We start from the raw sequence: 16,643 nt of genomic DNA on the forward strand, positions 1-16,643 counted from the left end.
TGCCTACATTTCTTCCCTGTGGACAGCTGGCTCCCTGTTCACAGAGGGCTCCAAACAGCCCCAAGAAACAGTATTAAAAGGCGCTGAGAGATTCCTTTTATACAGCCACATATTTTACAACCCATATACACATATGCCTATACACACACATACATCTCCACAGCAGCCTGGTGCCACTGGGGCCCTCAAAGCAGTCAGGATTCAGCTTCACTGCGAAGCACCATCCTTCTCCACAGGGCACCCACCTTCCTGTTCTGTTCCAGGGGGTCCCACAGCCCGTCTGTCCCTCTGCACGGCGTGGAGGTGGATGGTGGGCATACTGGGGTTCTTGCCCACCCCCTTGCTGAAGTCACCAGCCCCACGCTCAGGGTGGTGCCGCTGGATGTGTTTGATGACCTGGAACTTCTGCTTGGCCTTGTAGGGGCAGTAGCGGCAGAAGAAGGGGTGCTCGTTGGTGTGGGTCAGGTAATGGTGGCGCAGGCCAGCCGCCCAGCGGAAAGCCCGCCCACAGGCATTGCAGACATACGGCTTCTCCTCACTGTGCTTCTTCAGGTGGGTCTTGAGGAGGAAGCGGGTCTTGAAGGCCTTGCCACACTGCTCGCAGATGAAGGAGCGAGCCTCCTGGTGCCGTGTTTCCTTGTGCACCCGCAGGGCATCTGCCCGATTGGTGCAGTACTCACACTCGTCGCAGCGGTATGGCTTCAGGCCTGTGGTGACAGGGAAGGGGATTGCATCAGGATGGGGGGACAGTGCCCTACATCCCACAGGTCTCCCCATCCCTGCAACAGAGCATCAGTTGCCAGGGACTCGCCCCTACACCCCATCATGTCAGCAGGCACCCAAACCCCCTCATTTCCAAGGCACCACATGGTTGCCTAGAGTTTGTACCACTTCACCTTCCCTCCTATCCCTGGGCACTATCCCGAGCCCACCAACACAAGAACACCCACCTGCTTTCAGCTGGGTCACTGGTAGCAAAGGAAGCACCAAGCTGAGGTTCCTACAGCCCCCATACACTCCCCAGTGCCCAACGGCCTGTCCCCAGTGAGCAGTACTCACCCGTGTGCTTTGTCATGTGGTACTTGAGCTGGTTCACCCACTTGCACTTGTAGCCACAGTCAGGGCAGAGGTATTTCCGCTCCTCCTTGTGGATCCGCATGTGGTACTGGGCACAGGGCAAGAGGGCAGGGTCAGGATGAGGCCATGCCCCCTGTCTGACCGGAACGTGCTGGGCTTTGAGGTGCCAGCAAGGGGCTCAAAACCAGCTCTGACACCTCAAACTGTATGGAGAAAGGAGGGCTGTCTGCTTGCCTGGCAGACTATGGGCAGGGGGGCATCCCCAGTGGGCTCAGGATCAGATGCCCGTACTGCTGAGCTTGCTCTGTCCCAGCCTGTGAATGGCACAGGCTTTTCTTCCGACTTCGGTATGTAGAGCAAAGCCCATGTTAAAACCCAGCCCAACAGAACTAGTGCTGAGCTGAGCACACTGTACAGTCTCACCCAGGCGGCCCCAGGGAGCTCCAGCTCAGCCTGGCCATTAACAAAGTCAATATTTCTTTTAGCAAAACCAGACCATTTCCCCATCATTACCCCACACCTGTCCCTCCTGTTCTAGGAAAGGCCTTTTACCATGCATGAGGATGCTAATCACCTACAGAAATGAGGGCAGGGCCTGGCTCCGCTTGCAGGGAAGCTGAGCTTTCCCTGCACCTTGTGTAATTGGTGCCACAGAGCACGCTGCAAGCCAGTGGGCAGTCAAACTTGGCTTGAGTGGTGTAAGGCTGCAACCAGAGGACACCAGAGATGTCAGGGGGAAAGAGGAGTGAACTTGGACAGCTGCCCACCTTCTTGCTTTGCTACAGATCACCCTTCCCCTTATTCTGCAACAGCAGGGAGCTGGAAAGAAAGATATTGTACCCACATCAGTTTTATCTGCTTGTCTCCTATTCTCGTACAATCCACAGAAGAGGACAGAGGACCAGACCTCCCTTTGGGAGTTTCTCCTTCTTCTGCAAGCCCCCCAACCCATGGCAGATGCAGTAGGATACATCCCCAAGCAGGGCTCTCACCTTGAGACGCGATGGGTCAGCACAGGCATATTTACAGAGATGGCACTTGTAGGGCTTCTCGCCGGTGTGGATGCGGATGTGCCATGTGATCTTCTGCCTGTTCTTGGTGGTGTACTCGCAGTCCGAGCACTTGTACACACGGGTTCCCCCATGGCCCTTCATGTGCTGATCAAAGACAAGCTGGTGGCAGCAGGCAAAGTTGCAGAAGGGGCACTGCAGGGGTTTGTCCTGGAGGGCAGCTGGTTCGTGGCTCTCCACATAATGCCGCACCAGCTGCTGGCGCTCCTTGGCTGCAAAGCTGCACAGCTCACAGCGGTGGCTAAAATGCTGTGTCTTGTGCTCCTCCAGAGCCTCACGGGTGGCAAAAGTCTCCTTGCAGGTGCTGCACTCCAGGTGCGGGTGCTGCTTCTGCACGTGGCACTTGAGCGTGGCCTCGCTGTGACACACGAAGCCACAGCGTGGGCAGCCATAGGACACCTTCTCTTCGTGCCGTCGCAGGATGTGCTGCTTGAGGGCAGTCTCAGAGCTGAAGCGAGCCTCACAGCGTGAGCAGCCAAAGTTGAGCTCACCGCGGTGGCAGCTGTTGACGTGGCGGGTGATGTCATTCTGCAGGTAGCTGCTGTAGTCACAGAGTGGGCAGAAGTGGGTGGGTGTCTTCTCGTGCACCCGCAGGCGGTGGATACGCAGCTTAGAGTTGGTGCCAAAGGTCTGGCTGCAGATGCCACAGGCGATGCGCCCCACACCGGTGTGCAGGGACTGGTGGGCCTCGAGGCGGTAGCGTCGTGTGGTGCTGAATTCGCAGTAGTGGCACTTGTGCGGCTTCACTCCCTCGTGCTTGATGCGAATGTGCTGCCGCAGGCAACGGGCCTGCTTGCAGGTGAACTCACACTGGCGGCACTGCAGCTGCGGCCGCTTGCTGTAATGCTTGCGGTGCAGCTTGCGGTGCAGCCGCAGGGCTTTGGCTGCCTTAGAGGTGAAGGGACAGGAGGTGCAACGAAACTCCCCCAGTGCCATACAGCCCCTCTTCTTGTGCGTCTTCATGGCCCGTTCCTGGTGGCAGGTGAAGGGGCAGGTGGGGCAGGAGAAACGCCTCCTCTTGGGCAGTGTCGCTTTTGAGGAGGTTGCATGCAGCAGGGGCTTGCTGGGCTGGCCTGTCTCAACACTCACTGGGTCCCCCTCAGGGAGCTCAGTGCTTTGGGGTCCGTTCTCCTTGGGGTGCACAACATGCTTCTCGGCACAGTGGCTTTTGAGGGCCCGCTGGGAGCGGAAGGCCTTGGGGCACAGGGAGCACCAGAACTGCTCCAGGCTCCGGCACCCATCCTCCACGTGGGAGGTGATGGTAGAGACACGAGAGCACACGAAGGAGCAGGTGTTGCAGTGCAGCTTCCCTCCCTCCAGCCGGTATTTCTCTGAGGTTTTCCCAGGCTTGGGGGAACAAGTGGCTCCACCTGGCTCAGCCCCAACCCCTTGCTCAGGAGGCTCTTCTGCCACCTCTGTGCCATCAGCTGGCAGGGATTTCTCTAAGACAGGACAACCCAAGGCCTGTTCCCCAGCCAAGGGACTGCTAGCTGCCTGCATTTTATCAGGCAGTACTTCAGCCTCCCAAGAGCTCTCAGCACGGCTGGACTGTTCCAAGCCTCTCTTCTCACTCTCCATTGTTTCCATACTGTTATCACTGGGCTGGTCAGCAGATTGGCACAACCCAGGTGGCTCCTGAACAGCTGCTTTGAGGACCTTGTTCTTCTTCAGGAGGACTGGGCACTTCTTGAGGAGGTGGGTGTTGAGCCCCCTTTGCTGTTTAAAGCTGGCACCGCACTCACGGCACATGAGCGGGGCCCGGCGGCTCGGGCAGCTGGCTTTGGAATGCAGGGACATGGACTTCTCCTTCCGTGTGATGTATGAGCACTTCTCACACTTAAAGATCTGGCTCTCTGACTGCACCACCAGCATCTGCACCCTGCCTTCCAGCACCAGTGTCTCCGCCTGCTCCTTGTCCTGCTTCCGCAGTGCCTTCAGCACCAACTCTGAGCTGCCCCTGCCATCATCACTGGAGGTGGCAGTGTCCTCTGGGACAGGCAAGTGACTCTGCTCAGCTGTCTTCAGCACACCGAGCCAGGCCTCTGGCAGCTTGGCTTGGCCAGTGTCTCTCATTTCAGCATCTGCCACCAGCTTGTGGTGGTCTGAGCATGAGCCCTCAAGGCAGCCCATGGTCTGTGTTAGGGCATCTTTTTCCTGGCTGTCTCCTGCCACTACACTGCCTTCCAGTCTCACCACCTCGTCCTCCCGCACATCTGCCTCCTCTTCCTCAAAGTGCGGGATGTCTTCAAGTGTATTGTCATTGTCCTCCAAGCCAAGGTCATCCCGGGAGCCTAGCATCTCATAGGCTGCAGGAGGCTCCTTGCAGGACAGCATTTCCGCACTCCCTGGCTGTGCTGTGCAGGATTCTCCAGTCAAATGCTCCAGGAGAGGGTCAGATGAGACATTCAGCGCCTCCAAGTGCAATGTGCAGCTCTCTGCCACATCCCCAGAAGCAGTGAGCTCAGCTGAGCCTGTGGCAGCATCGCCTTGCATGCAGTCATCTCCCAGGGCATTACCAGCAGTGGGATGGCTCTGCTCCCGCTCGCCCACACCTCCCTGTGCCTCACCACCACTCTCTGGTGGTGTGGCACTGTGCCCAAGGAGAGGCACTACAAACGTTTGCTGGTAGTTCTCTTCCCCCTGAGACTCCAGCCGGGATGGCTTCACCTTTGTCCACTGCTCCTTGCCGTTAAGGGGGGAGCTTGCATCTATGTGCAGGGCTGTGCTGAGCTCGTAGCCAAAAAGCACCTCGGATGAGCTGATCTCCAGCTCCTTGCTGGCATAGTTCTCCAGCCAGTCCTTGTCACCAGGGACGTAGCCGTGAATCTTACGCTTGTGGAAGAAGAGGCTGGTGTTGCTGAAGGTGCAGTAGGAGCAGAGGGCGCAGCGGAACTCCTTCTGCTTGGTGTGCTTGCAGTTCTCGTGGTTCAGCAGTGCCTGCTTGTACTTTGTCTGGTAGGCACAGTACTGGCACTGGAAGATTGGCACCTGGTAACTCTGTGAGTGCTTCGCCTGCATGTGCTTCTGCAGCTCGTACTTGCGCTTACACGCGAAGCCGCACACCTCGCAGATCAGACTTTTGCCCTGGTGCCGTAGCTTATGGCTGCTCAGCTGGTCGGCACGGTGGCACCGGTATGAACACTGGTTGCACTGGTACCTGTGGGGAAAGCAGAAGTGGTCAGGAAGCACAAGGAATCAGGGCAGGCTGAGCCCTGTCAGACATGCTAAGCTCTACTTCTCTGTCCTGGACACATGGAAAATAGGCACCATTCGGTTTGCTGGATCCGACCTTTGCCATCCAGGCAGCTCTTACCACAGGCGATTCCTCCCTGCTGCAGCCCTCCCCTTTACACACCGAGCCTCAGGACGGGAGAGAGATTCCCTGGGTATCCCATATAGTGACTGTGTCACTCTTCACACACCCACATCATACCAGCAGCATCTCCAGGATCATTGGAGGCAGACTATACCCGAAGGAGGTGATGATGCAAAGGTAAAACCATGTTTTGACAGAGTCCTGCATGTGCCCAAGCTGGCTTTGGTCGAGTATCAGCAGAGGCGATGAACCTAAGCTCAGAGCTGCACTGACATGGTGATGCGCCTCCTGTGTGGCACAGACACACCAAAGATAACTCTGCCTCTGCAGCACCATGCTGGTAACAACCTGCAAGCTCAGGGGCTGCATTTTTCAAATGCCAGATAGAGCAGGTTGTAGCCAACCCCCAAGCACGAGAAAGTCTGGCACATGCTGCAGCCCAGAGCTGCACACCCCTAGAGCAGGATTTGGGGAAGCCTGAACATGCGGCCGGGCCAGCACGGCTGGGGGTCGTACCGGAGATCTCCAGTGTGCTTGCGCATGTGGACGTTCAGGTAGTGCTTCCACTTGGTGATGTACCCGCACTCGGTGCACATGAAGTTCTTGTCATTGGAGTGGGTGAGCATGTGCTTGGACAGGTAGCTCACATCCCGGCACGTGAAGTCACAGAGCTCACACTTGTGAGGTTTCTCTCCTACAGGTAACACAGGAATTCCCTCAGCTCCACAGTCAGGTAAGGCAGCAGGGGCTGCCTCCCCTGCAGGGAAACCAGCTTGGCAGGAGCTGTGGGTAACAGCAGAGAACGACCTCAGCCAAGCAACACAAGGGTGGTAGAGCTGGTGATGGGACCCAGGGGGCCTGACCTGGCCCTCCCTACCAACCCGGTGCCAGGACAGGCTCTCCCCATCCCAGCTCATATCTCAGGACCCCGCAGCGGATACCCACCAGTGTGCAGCAGCATGTGCCGGATGAGCACCCTCTTGTGTGCGGTGGCAAAGGCACACTCGGTGCACTTGTGGATCTTCTCATTGGCATGCATCTTGCCCACGTGGTCATGAAACTCCACAGGGTTGAAGGTGGCGTAGGGGCAGAAGCTGCACTGGAGCTGCTCACTGCCTGGGTGCCCCTGCTTCTTGTGCTTGCGGAAAACGTGCTTGTTGGAGCAGATGAAGTCACACTGCTGGCAGTGGAAGGCATAGTGGGTTTTTCGATGAGCCTCCATGGCCTCCGCTGTGCCAAAGAGCAGGGAGCAGGCATGGTACTTGCACTCCACTGCCTTGATACTGTGAGCATCCTTGAGGTGACGGACAAACTCCTTCCTGTCCTCAGCACAGTAGTCGCAGCCTCCTTGGAAGCAGCTCAGCCTCTTCGGCTCGGCTTTGTGAGTTTTTAAGTGCTCTTTGAGGGCCTGGCTGAGCTGAAACTTCTCCTCACAGACAGGGCAGGAGTAAACATCGGAGTAGAAGTTGGAGATGTCCTCATGCATGCTGGCCATGTGGCGGTTGAGGGCGTTCTTCTCCACTGAGCTGTAGTGGCAGAGTGGGCATCGGTGGGCCTTCTCACCAGTCTCCCGCATCATGTGGATTTTCAGTTTGCTTTTGCTGGTGAAGTACTTGTGGCAGTTGGGGCACTGCAGGCTGGGGTCAGGGAAGTGCAGGTGGAGATGCTCCACCAGGTGCGTCCGCTTCTTGAAGCACCGCTTGCATTCAGGGCACATGTGGGTTTTGTAGAGGTACTCACAGCCCTCCACGACATCCCCTGTGAGAGCAGAGGAGGGGGAGCTGTCAGCAGGGAAGAGACAGAGAAGAGCAGCACAGGCAGATGTTCTTTCCCTGGTCCAGCTGTGCTGGAGTGAGGACTTATCGTATCTGCAGTCACAGAACAGTCATTCCCTTAGAGACTGTCTCCTCTCTAAAGCCACCAGCATGGTTCAAGTGGGCTCTTTCCAGCTCAACACTGGCAAAAATAATCCAGCACAGCTTAAATCAGGCCTGCCTGCATGCCCCAAAGCCAGGCAGACTTTAGCCTGCTTGTGCCTGAGCCTGGCAGCAGCAAAGGATGGACAACAGGAGAAGGATGCATTTTTTTGGGCAGAGGGCAGGGGAAGGGGGAACAGTGCCCCAGTACGTGCAGGGGAGGCTGCTGGACAGCACAAGACTTGTATGTCCTGCCAGCCCAGCCCATGTTTCAGTGCCAGCCTCAAGGCTGAGCTGCTCGTCCATAACTCAAAGGCCAAGCAGCTCCCAGTACAGCCCCGCAGTGCCTTGCATCCTACCTTTGAGGTGCTGTATCCATGGCATCCTGTCTTTCTCGGAAGCCGTCTTCCCATCCTCTTTGGCCTCACCTTCACAGGGGCTGGCACTGTCATCCTCTGGCGACTCATCCTCACCGCTGTCTGAGTCCTCTTCTCCAGCTGACGCCTTCTGCCCCTCCAAGGAGTCCTCCCCAGTGCCTGCAGGTTTTGCTGGCCTGGCTTCTGCTGTGGCAGCTTCCCAGCCAGGGTGGCAATTCCCTGCCTCCTCTTGCCCTCCAGCTGCTCCTTCAGTGAGGAAAGGCAAAGACCATCATGCTTTAGGCAGGAGGAAGACACCCAAATCACCCACACAAGTGCAAAAAATCTCCTGGCTAAGACAGGGGCCACAAACCATGCCGCAGGGAGGAAAGAACTGCAGAGAGTTGCCCGACTGCAGGGCTCCCTGACACTCAGGCAGCACAGCCTTACCTCCCACTCCTCCCAGTTCTAACTGGGATGCACAGAGACAGACAGCCACTGCAGCACCCACAGGCCCCAATGCCCCCCACCAAGCTGTACCTGATGGCAGAACGCAGTGCTGCTCGACGCCATGGGGAGCCAAGTCAGGGGGACTCCCTGTTGTGGGTATCTCAGTGGGATGCTCCATAGCATGGCCTTTCCTGTGCTGCCAGAAGAGCTTAGCATTGGCTGTGATGAAGTCACAGTGGCTGCAGTGGAAGGGGAAGTGCGTGCGGTAGTGCTGCTCCATTGCTGGGTGGCTGGGGAAGAGCAGGGGGCAGGCATGGTAGGAGCAGGACACCGGGGAGGCCCCGTGCAGGCAGCGCAGGTGGCTGTGCAGTTGCTTGCGTTCCTCCGTGGCGAAGTGGCAGCCCTTCTCAGGGCAGGGCAGGGCTCCCAGTGGGGCACGGTGGGTCTTGAAGTGCTCCTTGAGTTCACCAGGCTGTGCAAATGCCTCCTGGCAGACGGGGCACAGCAGGCGCTCAGGAACAGAGGTCTGTGCTCCATTTCTGGGTGGCTCGGAGCCCGATGGCTTGCACTGGCCCTCGCTGGCAGAAGCCGAGAGCACCCCAGGGAGCACCAGATGCCCTGGAGGAGCCAGCAGCAAGCACTGGTGCTCCGACAGCAGGGAGGCCTCCGGGAAGCTTTGGCCACACTTCTCACAGAAATATAGCTCTACCACTTTGACCAGCACCTCTGCAGAAAGTAAGGGGACAGCATTAGAAAGGCGTTTTGCCATGCCCAGAGCTTGGGACTGGCTGCTTAGTTCCAGCTTCAGTCAAGGAAGATAATCCCCTGCTGTCACAAATTACAGTTTGGAGAACCACAGCCCTGACCCTGCCCAGTGTATCTCAGGAAATGTACTCGCAGCAGAGGGAACACCACCACTCGGCTGACCATGATGATCAGGTCTGTCTTTCAGCACTTTTAAGACATCCAGCAACATAAGGCTGGCTCAGCCCTTTTCCTAGCAGAATGCCCCCAAAAGAATCTGGGGGAGAAGCATGCTGGGGGCAGCAGCAGCCTCCAGGGTGGAAATCTCCACCTGGTCCCAACTGACAGCCTGGAGCAACCCCCTTACCTAGCCCGAGGCTCCCTCTACCACTCCTCCCCATCCACACACCCAGCTCAGCTCTCCACTAGTGGCAGATCCCAGGTTGGTGACACACACAGTGTCAGAGACAGGAGGGCGCCATGATGCCCCCAGGGTGACAGCTGGAGGGGACAGTGGCTCTGGCCAGACCTCTCTCCCTCCACTGAACACAACGGGGCCCATGCTGCCCTCCCTGTACTCTATACCTGTGGCAGTGGCTGTGTTGCTTAGCGTCACGTTGCCAGCTACAGCCTCGATGAATATTTCCACATTGCCTCCTCCAGCATGGGCCCCTTCCTCAGGGATTGATGCCTCTGCCAGCAGCAAATCCTGGCTGGCAGTCAGCCGGTGTGTCCCAGCCAGGCCAGTGCTGGCCACTCCAGGGCTTCCTACGGCTCCTGCCTCTCCCGGTGTGGGCAGGAGCAGCTCCGAGCACAGGGCCTCCATCTCCCCACCGGCAGTATCAGACACAGCCACTTCCGCACTCATTGCCACCAGGCACCGGGTTGCTGCCAGGCAAGAGAGCCTCTCACTCTGAAACAGAAACAGGCACCTTAAACAAGGGAGAAGCCCGAGACCCAGGGCTCCTACAGGATTTGGGGGGCAGCCTGCGCTGCCGGCCGCCATGCAGGGCTAGGAACTGGGGTATGTCAACACCGGCTCCCTTTGGCCGCGCCCCAGGCTGGGCTGGCGAGACACCGCCACGGGGGAGAGGGGGACGCAGGGACCCCTGTGCCCTCCCCAGGGACACCCGAGGCCTCTCCCCGAATCCATCAGCCGCGGGGGGGCAGGCAGAGGTGCAAGAACGCCTGCGCCCTCCCCAAGGCCACTCGGGCCTTTCCTTGAGCAGCCAGGGGGGAGACGGGGACGCAGGGACCCCTGTGCCCTCCCCAGGGACACCCGGGGCCCTTCTCCAAGCACGGTGGCGAGGAGGGAGCAGGGACCTCTGTGCTCTCCCCGGGGCCACTCGGGGCCTCCTCGGGCCGAGCCCAGCGGGAAGGGGCCTACCGGCAGCCTCGTGCCGGGGAGTCAGGCCAGACCCCGATCCATCTCGGTAGTTCGCGCCGAGCGGGAGGGAGCGTCGCCCTTTGTGCGGTTCGGACGGCCGCTCTACCCCAGCCCCGCTCTATGGTGCGAGCCGGCAGCCGGGCGGAAGCGAGCGCCGGGGTCATAGAGAGTGGCGGGCCTGAGAGGCGCCGGGCGGAAGCGAGTGCCGGGGCCATAGAGAGTGGTGCGGCGCGGGACGGAGCGGCACGGCGTGGAGGCGAGGGGCGGCCGGTGCCTGCGCTGGCGGGTGAGGGGAGCTGAGCCGAGCCCAGCCGCGAGTTCTGCCGGTGCGGGCTGGGCCTCCCACCGGGGAAGCTGGACTCATGCTGCGGGGACGGGGAGGCCCTGGATGGGGTCTCGCTGAGGGGCCAGGCCCTGCTGAGGGAGCGCAGGGCGTCTGTGTGCCCATCAGCCTCTCTGCCTGCCTGTCAGACAGGGGAGGCTCCCCCTCATCCCCTGTAGCTGCCAGACCCTCTTGAGGGAGCTGGGGAAGCTTAAAGCCCCCTTAGGTGTGTGTCTAGTGCCCTTCATACATACATGGAGGTGCTGCTTCCACTACAGTTGCGTGCCCATTGCCAGCAGCAAAGAACAAGCCTTCAGCTCAGCCGAGAGCTGTATATATCCCTGCAGGTGTTTAAAGGATGAGTAGATGAGGTGCTCAGGGATGGGTTAGTAGTGGACGGGTACAGATGGCCTTGGTGATCTGAAAGGTCTTTTCCAACCAAATGATTCTATGCGCTTCAGCTTTTTAAAACGGTAAACGCTAAGTAATTGCAGCGCTCATGATTTCTAGCTACTTAAAGAATAAAACTGTGTAAAGCTCTGGGCCTGTTGTCATGGCTAAAGAAGCAGCAGATGCTCTGTGCTTGCTCGATGGCGTCTGGCTCCTGGCCCCCTCCTGCCTGTCTCAGCCAGTGGCCTGCAGTGAGGAAGGAGGCTTCTGTGGCCAGAGGCTCTCTGAACCGCTGGTAATAAGATAAGCACAAGTGTGAGGGATCTGAACATTCCAGGCTGCCTTTTGTTGTGAGAACAGGCCATGATAAAGGGCAGACAACTGTGGGCGACCTGTTGTGTCCGCCAGTGCCATTCAGTCCTTCTCTTTCTGCACAGGTTTGTTTCCGGAGCACAGGGACGATGCTGTGGAAAGGAGCTGCTTAACCTCCCACAATGCCCTTTTCTGACTTTGTCTTAGCATTGAAGGACAACCCATACTTCGGGGCTGGCTTTGGCCTTGTTGGGGTGGGAACTGCCCTGGCATTAGCCCGGAAAGGGGCCCAGTTTGGTCTGGTGGCTTTCAGGCGCCATTATATGATCACCTTGGAGGTGCCCAGCAAGGACAAGAGCTACCACTGGCTGCTGAACTGGATCTCCCACCATGCCAAGCACACGCAGCACCTCAGTGTCGAGACATCATACCTGCAGCATGAAAGCGGACGTGTCAGCACCAAGTTCGACTTTGTCCCCAGCCCTGGGAACCATTTCATCTGGTAAGGGAGGGCAGGGAAAAGCAGTTTGGGGACTGACCATCATTTTAGCAAGGAAACTCCAACCTGGGGGGCTCGAGGAGGATCCTGCCTCCTGGGATCTGAGTTAGGACAGCAAACTGAGAGTAGGGAAAGGAGTCTCTATTCACTAGTGTGAAGTGATTTCTTTGCCCGCAGTGAGTGTTCTCCTCGACGCACAGCCCAGGCTGGGCTCAGGTGAGTGGTTCTGCACTACCATCCCCCAACCCCATCTCCCCACTCCAGGTATCGCAGGAAGTGGATTCGCATCGAGCGTAACCGGGAGAAGCAGATGATTGACCTGCACACTGGGACCCCCTGGGAGTCCGTCACCTTCACTGCGCTGGGCACTGACCGGGAGATCTTCTTCAATATCCTCCGAGAAGGTCTGTAGGAGAACTGCGTGGGGTCCTGCTGGGAACAGCCTGCTCCCTGGAGATGCCCATGGCTTCATGGGAGATCCTTTTCCCTGCCATCTGTCCCCTCTGCCTCTCTCTGCAGCCCGGGAGCTGGCACTGCAGCAGCAGGAGGGGAGGACCATCATGTACACTGCCATGGGAGCAGAGTGGCGGCAGTTCGGCTTCCCCCGCCGCCGCCGGCCTCTCAGCTCGGTTGTTCTGGAGGAAGGTGTGTCAGAGAAGCTGGTCCAGGATGTAAAGGAGTTCATCGACAACCCTAAGTGGTACAGCGAGAGAGGCAAGGCTCCGGCGCGGTGTCCTGTGTACCATGCCCAGCATGACTCCTTGTCTGCTGCACGCACTGCCCTGGGCACATCCCGCAAATGAGCAAGTGCAAGTGCTGAGGTCAGGCCTGGGTCTGCAAAAGGAGAAACTCCCCTTGCTTCAATCTAATCCTGGAAACCATGATAAATCATGGAGTTCATTGCTCCTGCAACACTGCTGTGGGGTGGGGCAGGGTGCCCATGGTCCTCTTTGGAATGACTGCACAGAGATTTTGTCCTCTGCTCACCTTGCCCTAGTGCATCCTCTGTGTGTGCTCAGCATAGCCCCATGGCTTGGGGAGAAAGCTCAGAGCAACCCCGTTCCTAAAAGGATGCTGTCTTCCTAGGGATCCCCTACCGAAGAGGCTACCTGCTGTATGGTCCTCCTGGCTGCGGGAAAAGCAGCTTCATGTGAGTACTGCTAGCTGGCTACCAGCAGTTTTCCTGCCAGCTGCTAGCTCTGGGGCACAGCAGTCTGGTGAGACAGCGTGATTGAATTTGAAAGGCAGGAGGGAGCTCTGCTTCCTGCGTGATGCCCGATGTAAGCATTCACGTTGCTGGCATCGTGACAGGTCAGGGTGATGAGCAGTCTGCACCTCTGTTTTGCCCAGTGCCGCATGGCACCAGTGGGCCAAGCAGGGGCTATCACATGCCCCCATATCTGATCCCTGCCAGGGGAGGATGCCTCTGCCCTCTTCCCTGTGCTGGTCAGGGAGATCTGATTCCTCCTCTGCTCCAGGCTTTCTTACTGTGATCCACCCCTGTGGTTTGTGTCCTTCCCAGCACAGCCCTGGCCGGGGAGCTGCAGTACAGTATCTGCCTGCTGAGCCTCAGCGACCGCAGCCTCTCCGATGACCGGCTCAATCACCTCCTGAGTGTGGCACCGCAGCAGAGCATCATCCTGCTGGAGGATGTGGATGCTGCCTTTGTCAGCCGGGACCTCGCTGCTGAGAGTGAGTGATGCCCCCATTCCTGGGCCAGCAGTGGGAGAGAGGTTTGTTGGCTGTCCTGGGGAAAGGTTTGGTCTCTGGGCTGCTCTGCCATGCCATTGGAGACCAAGACTGGGCGGCTTTCTGAGGCCTCAGGACCTAACCTGGACCTTGCCCAGTTTTGACAAGGCTGTATATAGGGGAATTTTGGTCCTTCATCCTCAAGCAAAGACACTTCTCCTGCCCAGCTATTTTCAGCAGGAGGAAGGAGGTGGCTTTCCCTCTCATTTTCTTTCTGGGTTCCCAGGGGTGTGGGTGGGCAGGAGGTGAATGTTCTGCTGGAGAATGTGGTCAGCTCAGAGGAAGGAGTGGGTGGGGAGCTTGGCATGAGCCTCGAGTGATAGGGACGTAGTCCACAAGGTTGTGTGAGATTAGCGGCCAGTGGATATGATCTTGGACACCTCTGTCCCCAGACCCGGCTGTGTACCAAGGCATGGGGCGCCTGACCTTCAGCGGCCTCCTCAATGCACTGGATGGCGTCGCCTCCACAGAGGCCAGGATCGTCTTCATGACCACCAACTATGTGGACAGGTCAGCGCTGCCCTCTGGGAGGGAGCAGGGAGGGTAGCGCGGGAAGACCTTGTTCCCTTTTGATGGGCTTTATGGAGGGTTATTTGCATCTTCCAGTGTGAAGACTGGGGGTTCAGGATTCCTGAATTCTTCCTTGGATGCAAATCCCTTGTTTGCTACTTAGGACCCCTTTTACTGGAGCCTCAGATGCTTTCTTGCTGTTCAGACCATGGTTGTGTCCTTCAGGAGTGGTACCAGTGAGGGTCTGCAGGTTTTTGGGGTTCTGTCTGTGCTGCAAGTAGAACACTGGCTGCAGCCCGTGGAGTTGGCAGGATGCAGCCTGGGCTCACGGCATGGCCAGATACTGCCCTGCGGCAGGCTTGGCTCACTCCAGACCAAGCTGGCCTGGAGAGTCGTTCAGAGATTGCTCATGGGACAGAGGTGGGCAGAACGGTTTCCCAGGACACGCTAATCCTCCAGAGCCAGCCCTTCCACAGCTGTCTTGCTTCTTTTGAGTTGATTTGCCCCTGAACCTCCAAGGGACAATCCTATGCCACACCTTTACCACCTCACAGTGCAGCGCATCTTGCAGACAGGATGCCAGCTGTGTGAGCTTGGAGGGGCGCTTCCTGCAAGACCCACCCTGCAGGGAGCAAGTTTTCAGGGCACCTCTGTGTCTCTTGACAGGCTGGACCCAGCCCTGGTGCGGCCCGGACGTGTGGATCTCAAGCAGTACGTGGGCCACTGTTCCCGCTGGCAGCTTGCCTGCATGTTCCAGCGCTTCTATCCTGAGCAGCCCCTGGCAGCAGCCGAGCAGTTTGCAGAGCAGGCACTGTCCGTCTCCAAACAGATCAGTGCTGCCCAGGTGCAGGGCCACTTCATGCTCTACAAGACAGACCCCAAAGGAGCCATCTCAAACGTACACTCCATCCCGTTGTGACCAGGGGCCAGCTTTCCCCTGCCATACTGAGAAGACTGGGATAAGAAAATGACCATTCCGGGGATGCCGTGAAGCTGCCCAGGCATGCAGGCCAGGTCTCTGTTCACCTCTGCCCCTCCAAGGCCGTGGCGTTTTATTGAAACACAGAGAGTCAGAGCTGCCAGCGTTGCAGCAGGGAGAGGGGATTGGCTCTGGCTGCTCCCCAGGCTTGGGTGCTACTGCGCCAGCCCCGCTCGCCAACGCGTGCCTCCTGCTGGGATTGCTATAAGCCATCAAGGCTCTGGAATTACCTTCCTTGAGGGGCAGCTTGGGGGTCCCCCAGGGGGTGTTTCCCTGGGGCAGGGCATAGGGGTGCTACACCACTAAAGAGCTGCAGGTCTTTGTCGGGACAACAGTCTTCACTGGTTTGTGAATATCCTCTGTGAAGTGCACAACACGGCTCTTGGCTCTCTAATGCCTTTGCCCATTAGTTGCCCCACTATCCAGCTGCTGGTCCAGAGGCCTCCTGACCACGGCCTGGCATGGCCAGCACTGCAAAGCCAGTGTTTCAGAAACAAAGCAGCTCCCAGCAGGCAGCTCGTTGTTCCTCAGGCTGCAGGCTGGTGCCACAGCTCCTGCCCCACCCGTGTGATGTCAAGTCACAGATCTGCTTGGACTTCTGGGTGGGCATGACTGTCCCTCCTGCCAGAGGGGGTGACCCTGGAGCTACTGCAGGCCTACCTGTTGGAGCAGATGAGAGGCTTCGGCTGGTTACGGAATATCTTCCCAAGAGCTTGATGTTAACCTCAACGTGAATTTCAGCAGCCAGGCCAGCCCAGGGCAGGTACAGAAATCCTTATTGGAGGTGACTGTGCCTTTCCTCCTGTAAGGAGGCCCTGTGTGGCTGAAGGAAGGATTTGTCCTGCTGCTCTCAGACTCGCAGCCTTTTCCCTGTTATTTGTCTTCCTTCCAACCAAGGACAGAAGTCCTGGATGGGCTGGTAGAGCCACAGGTGCCTGAAATGCAATGGAGAGGGGGTGGGGGGTCTCATCCTGGCAGGTTTTGCACCTTCCTCCTAGTGCTACAGAACCCAGGGGTGAGGTTCATGCTGACCCACAGAACAATGCAGCCAGAGCCTCTCTCCTCCCCAGTCCCCAGTTCCAGAGTCCCCAAAACAGCTTCCCACAACCCAGCCGTCTTCGTGTCCTTGATTTGGGAGCTTTGAACCTTGGCAGGGCCAAACCCAACTTTGGTCACTGTCAGGCCCTCCTCTTAGCTTGGTGCTAAGGGGCCCAAGGATGAAGCTGAGGACACATGGGCATGTAAAGGAACTGAGCTGATGGCACCTGGCTGAACTTCAGCACAAACAGGTGCTGCTTTGATGCAACCCAGACTTTCATAAATGTTTCTGGCAAGTGAAGCGTTGATCCTGCGGCTGCGGGGGGGGCTTAGTGACTTAGGGTGGCTCCTGGAGCAGGGCGCTGCTCCTGGTATCTCAAGCCCCGAGCTCCGCAGAGGCTGATTGCTCACATCCTCAAAGCTGGAGGTCAAAACTGGCCAGTGAGTCACTGGCAAACGCCTCCCAGCAGTTCAGGAGGATGGAGGAGTGGTGAAGGAGAACCAGGGGGACCCAGTGCTGCCACAGAA

General features: G+C 58.1%; 2 protein-coding genes across 4 annotated transcripts; one reads left to right on the forward strand and one right to left on the reverse strand.

Moving 5' to 3' along the window:
• Positions 1–76: 76 nt before the first annotated feature.
• ZNF142 (zinc finger protein 142) lies at positions 77–10,450 on the reverse strand. The gene is made up of 9 exons (XM_054069780.1): positions 10,317–10,450; positions 9,515–9,842; positions 8,276–8,911; positions 7,739–8,002; positions 6,409–7,221; positions 5,980–6,157; positions 2,070–5,304; positions 1,060–1,165; positions 77–707 (listed from the first exon to the last, which is right to left on the reverse strand). The coding sequence occupies exons 2-9, from the start codon at positions 9,795–9,797 to the stop codon at positions 208–210; spliced, it is 6,015 nt and encodes a 2,004-aa protein (XP_053925755.1). The 5' UTR covers positions 9,798–9,842; positions 10,317–10,450; the 3' UTR covers positions 77–207.
• Positions 9,936–16,132, forward strand: LOC104056339 (mitochondrial chaperone BCS1). 3 transcript variants are annotated; one of them, XM_054069807.1, is made up of 8 exons: positions 9,936–9,953; positions 11,466–11,842; positions 12,104–12,243; positions 12,359–12,553; positions 12,926–12,989; positions 13,362–13,531; positions 13,981–14,098; positions 14,765–16,132. In XM_054069807.1, exons 2-8 carry the CDS (start codon positions 11,523–11,525, stop codon positions 15,015–15,017), a joined length of 1,260 nt encoding a protein of 419 aa, XP_053925782.1. In that variant the 5' UTR covers positions 9,936–9,953; positions 11,466–11,522; the 3' UTR covers positions 15,018–16,132. The 3 variants fall into 3 exon arrangements, with proteins under 3 accessions (XP_053925782.1, XP_009555887.2, XP_053925783.1); XM_009557592.2 differs by lacking the exon at positions 9,936–9,953 and adding an exon at positions 10,464–10,602 and having other exon boundaries at positions 14,765–16,130; XM_054069808.1 differs by lacking the exon at positions 9,936–9,953 and adding an exon at positions 10,465–10,602 and having other exon boundaries at positions 11,654–11,842.
• The last annotated feature ends 511 nt before the right edge of the window (positions 16,133–16,643 follow it).

This window comes from Cuculus canorus, chromosome 6, assembly GCF_017976375.1.
Source record: "Cuculus canorus isolate bCucCan1 chromosome 6, bCucCan1.pri, whole genome shotgun sequence".
In the NCBI taxonomy this organism is placed as follows: Eukaryota; Metazoa; Chordata; class Aves; order Cuculiformes; family Cuculidae; genus Cuculus; species Cuculus canorus.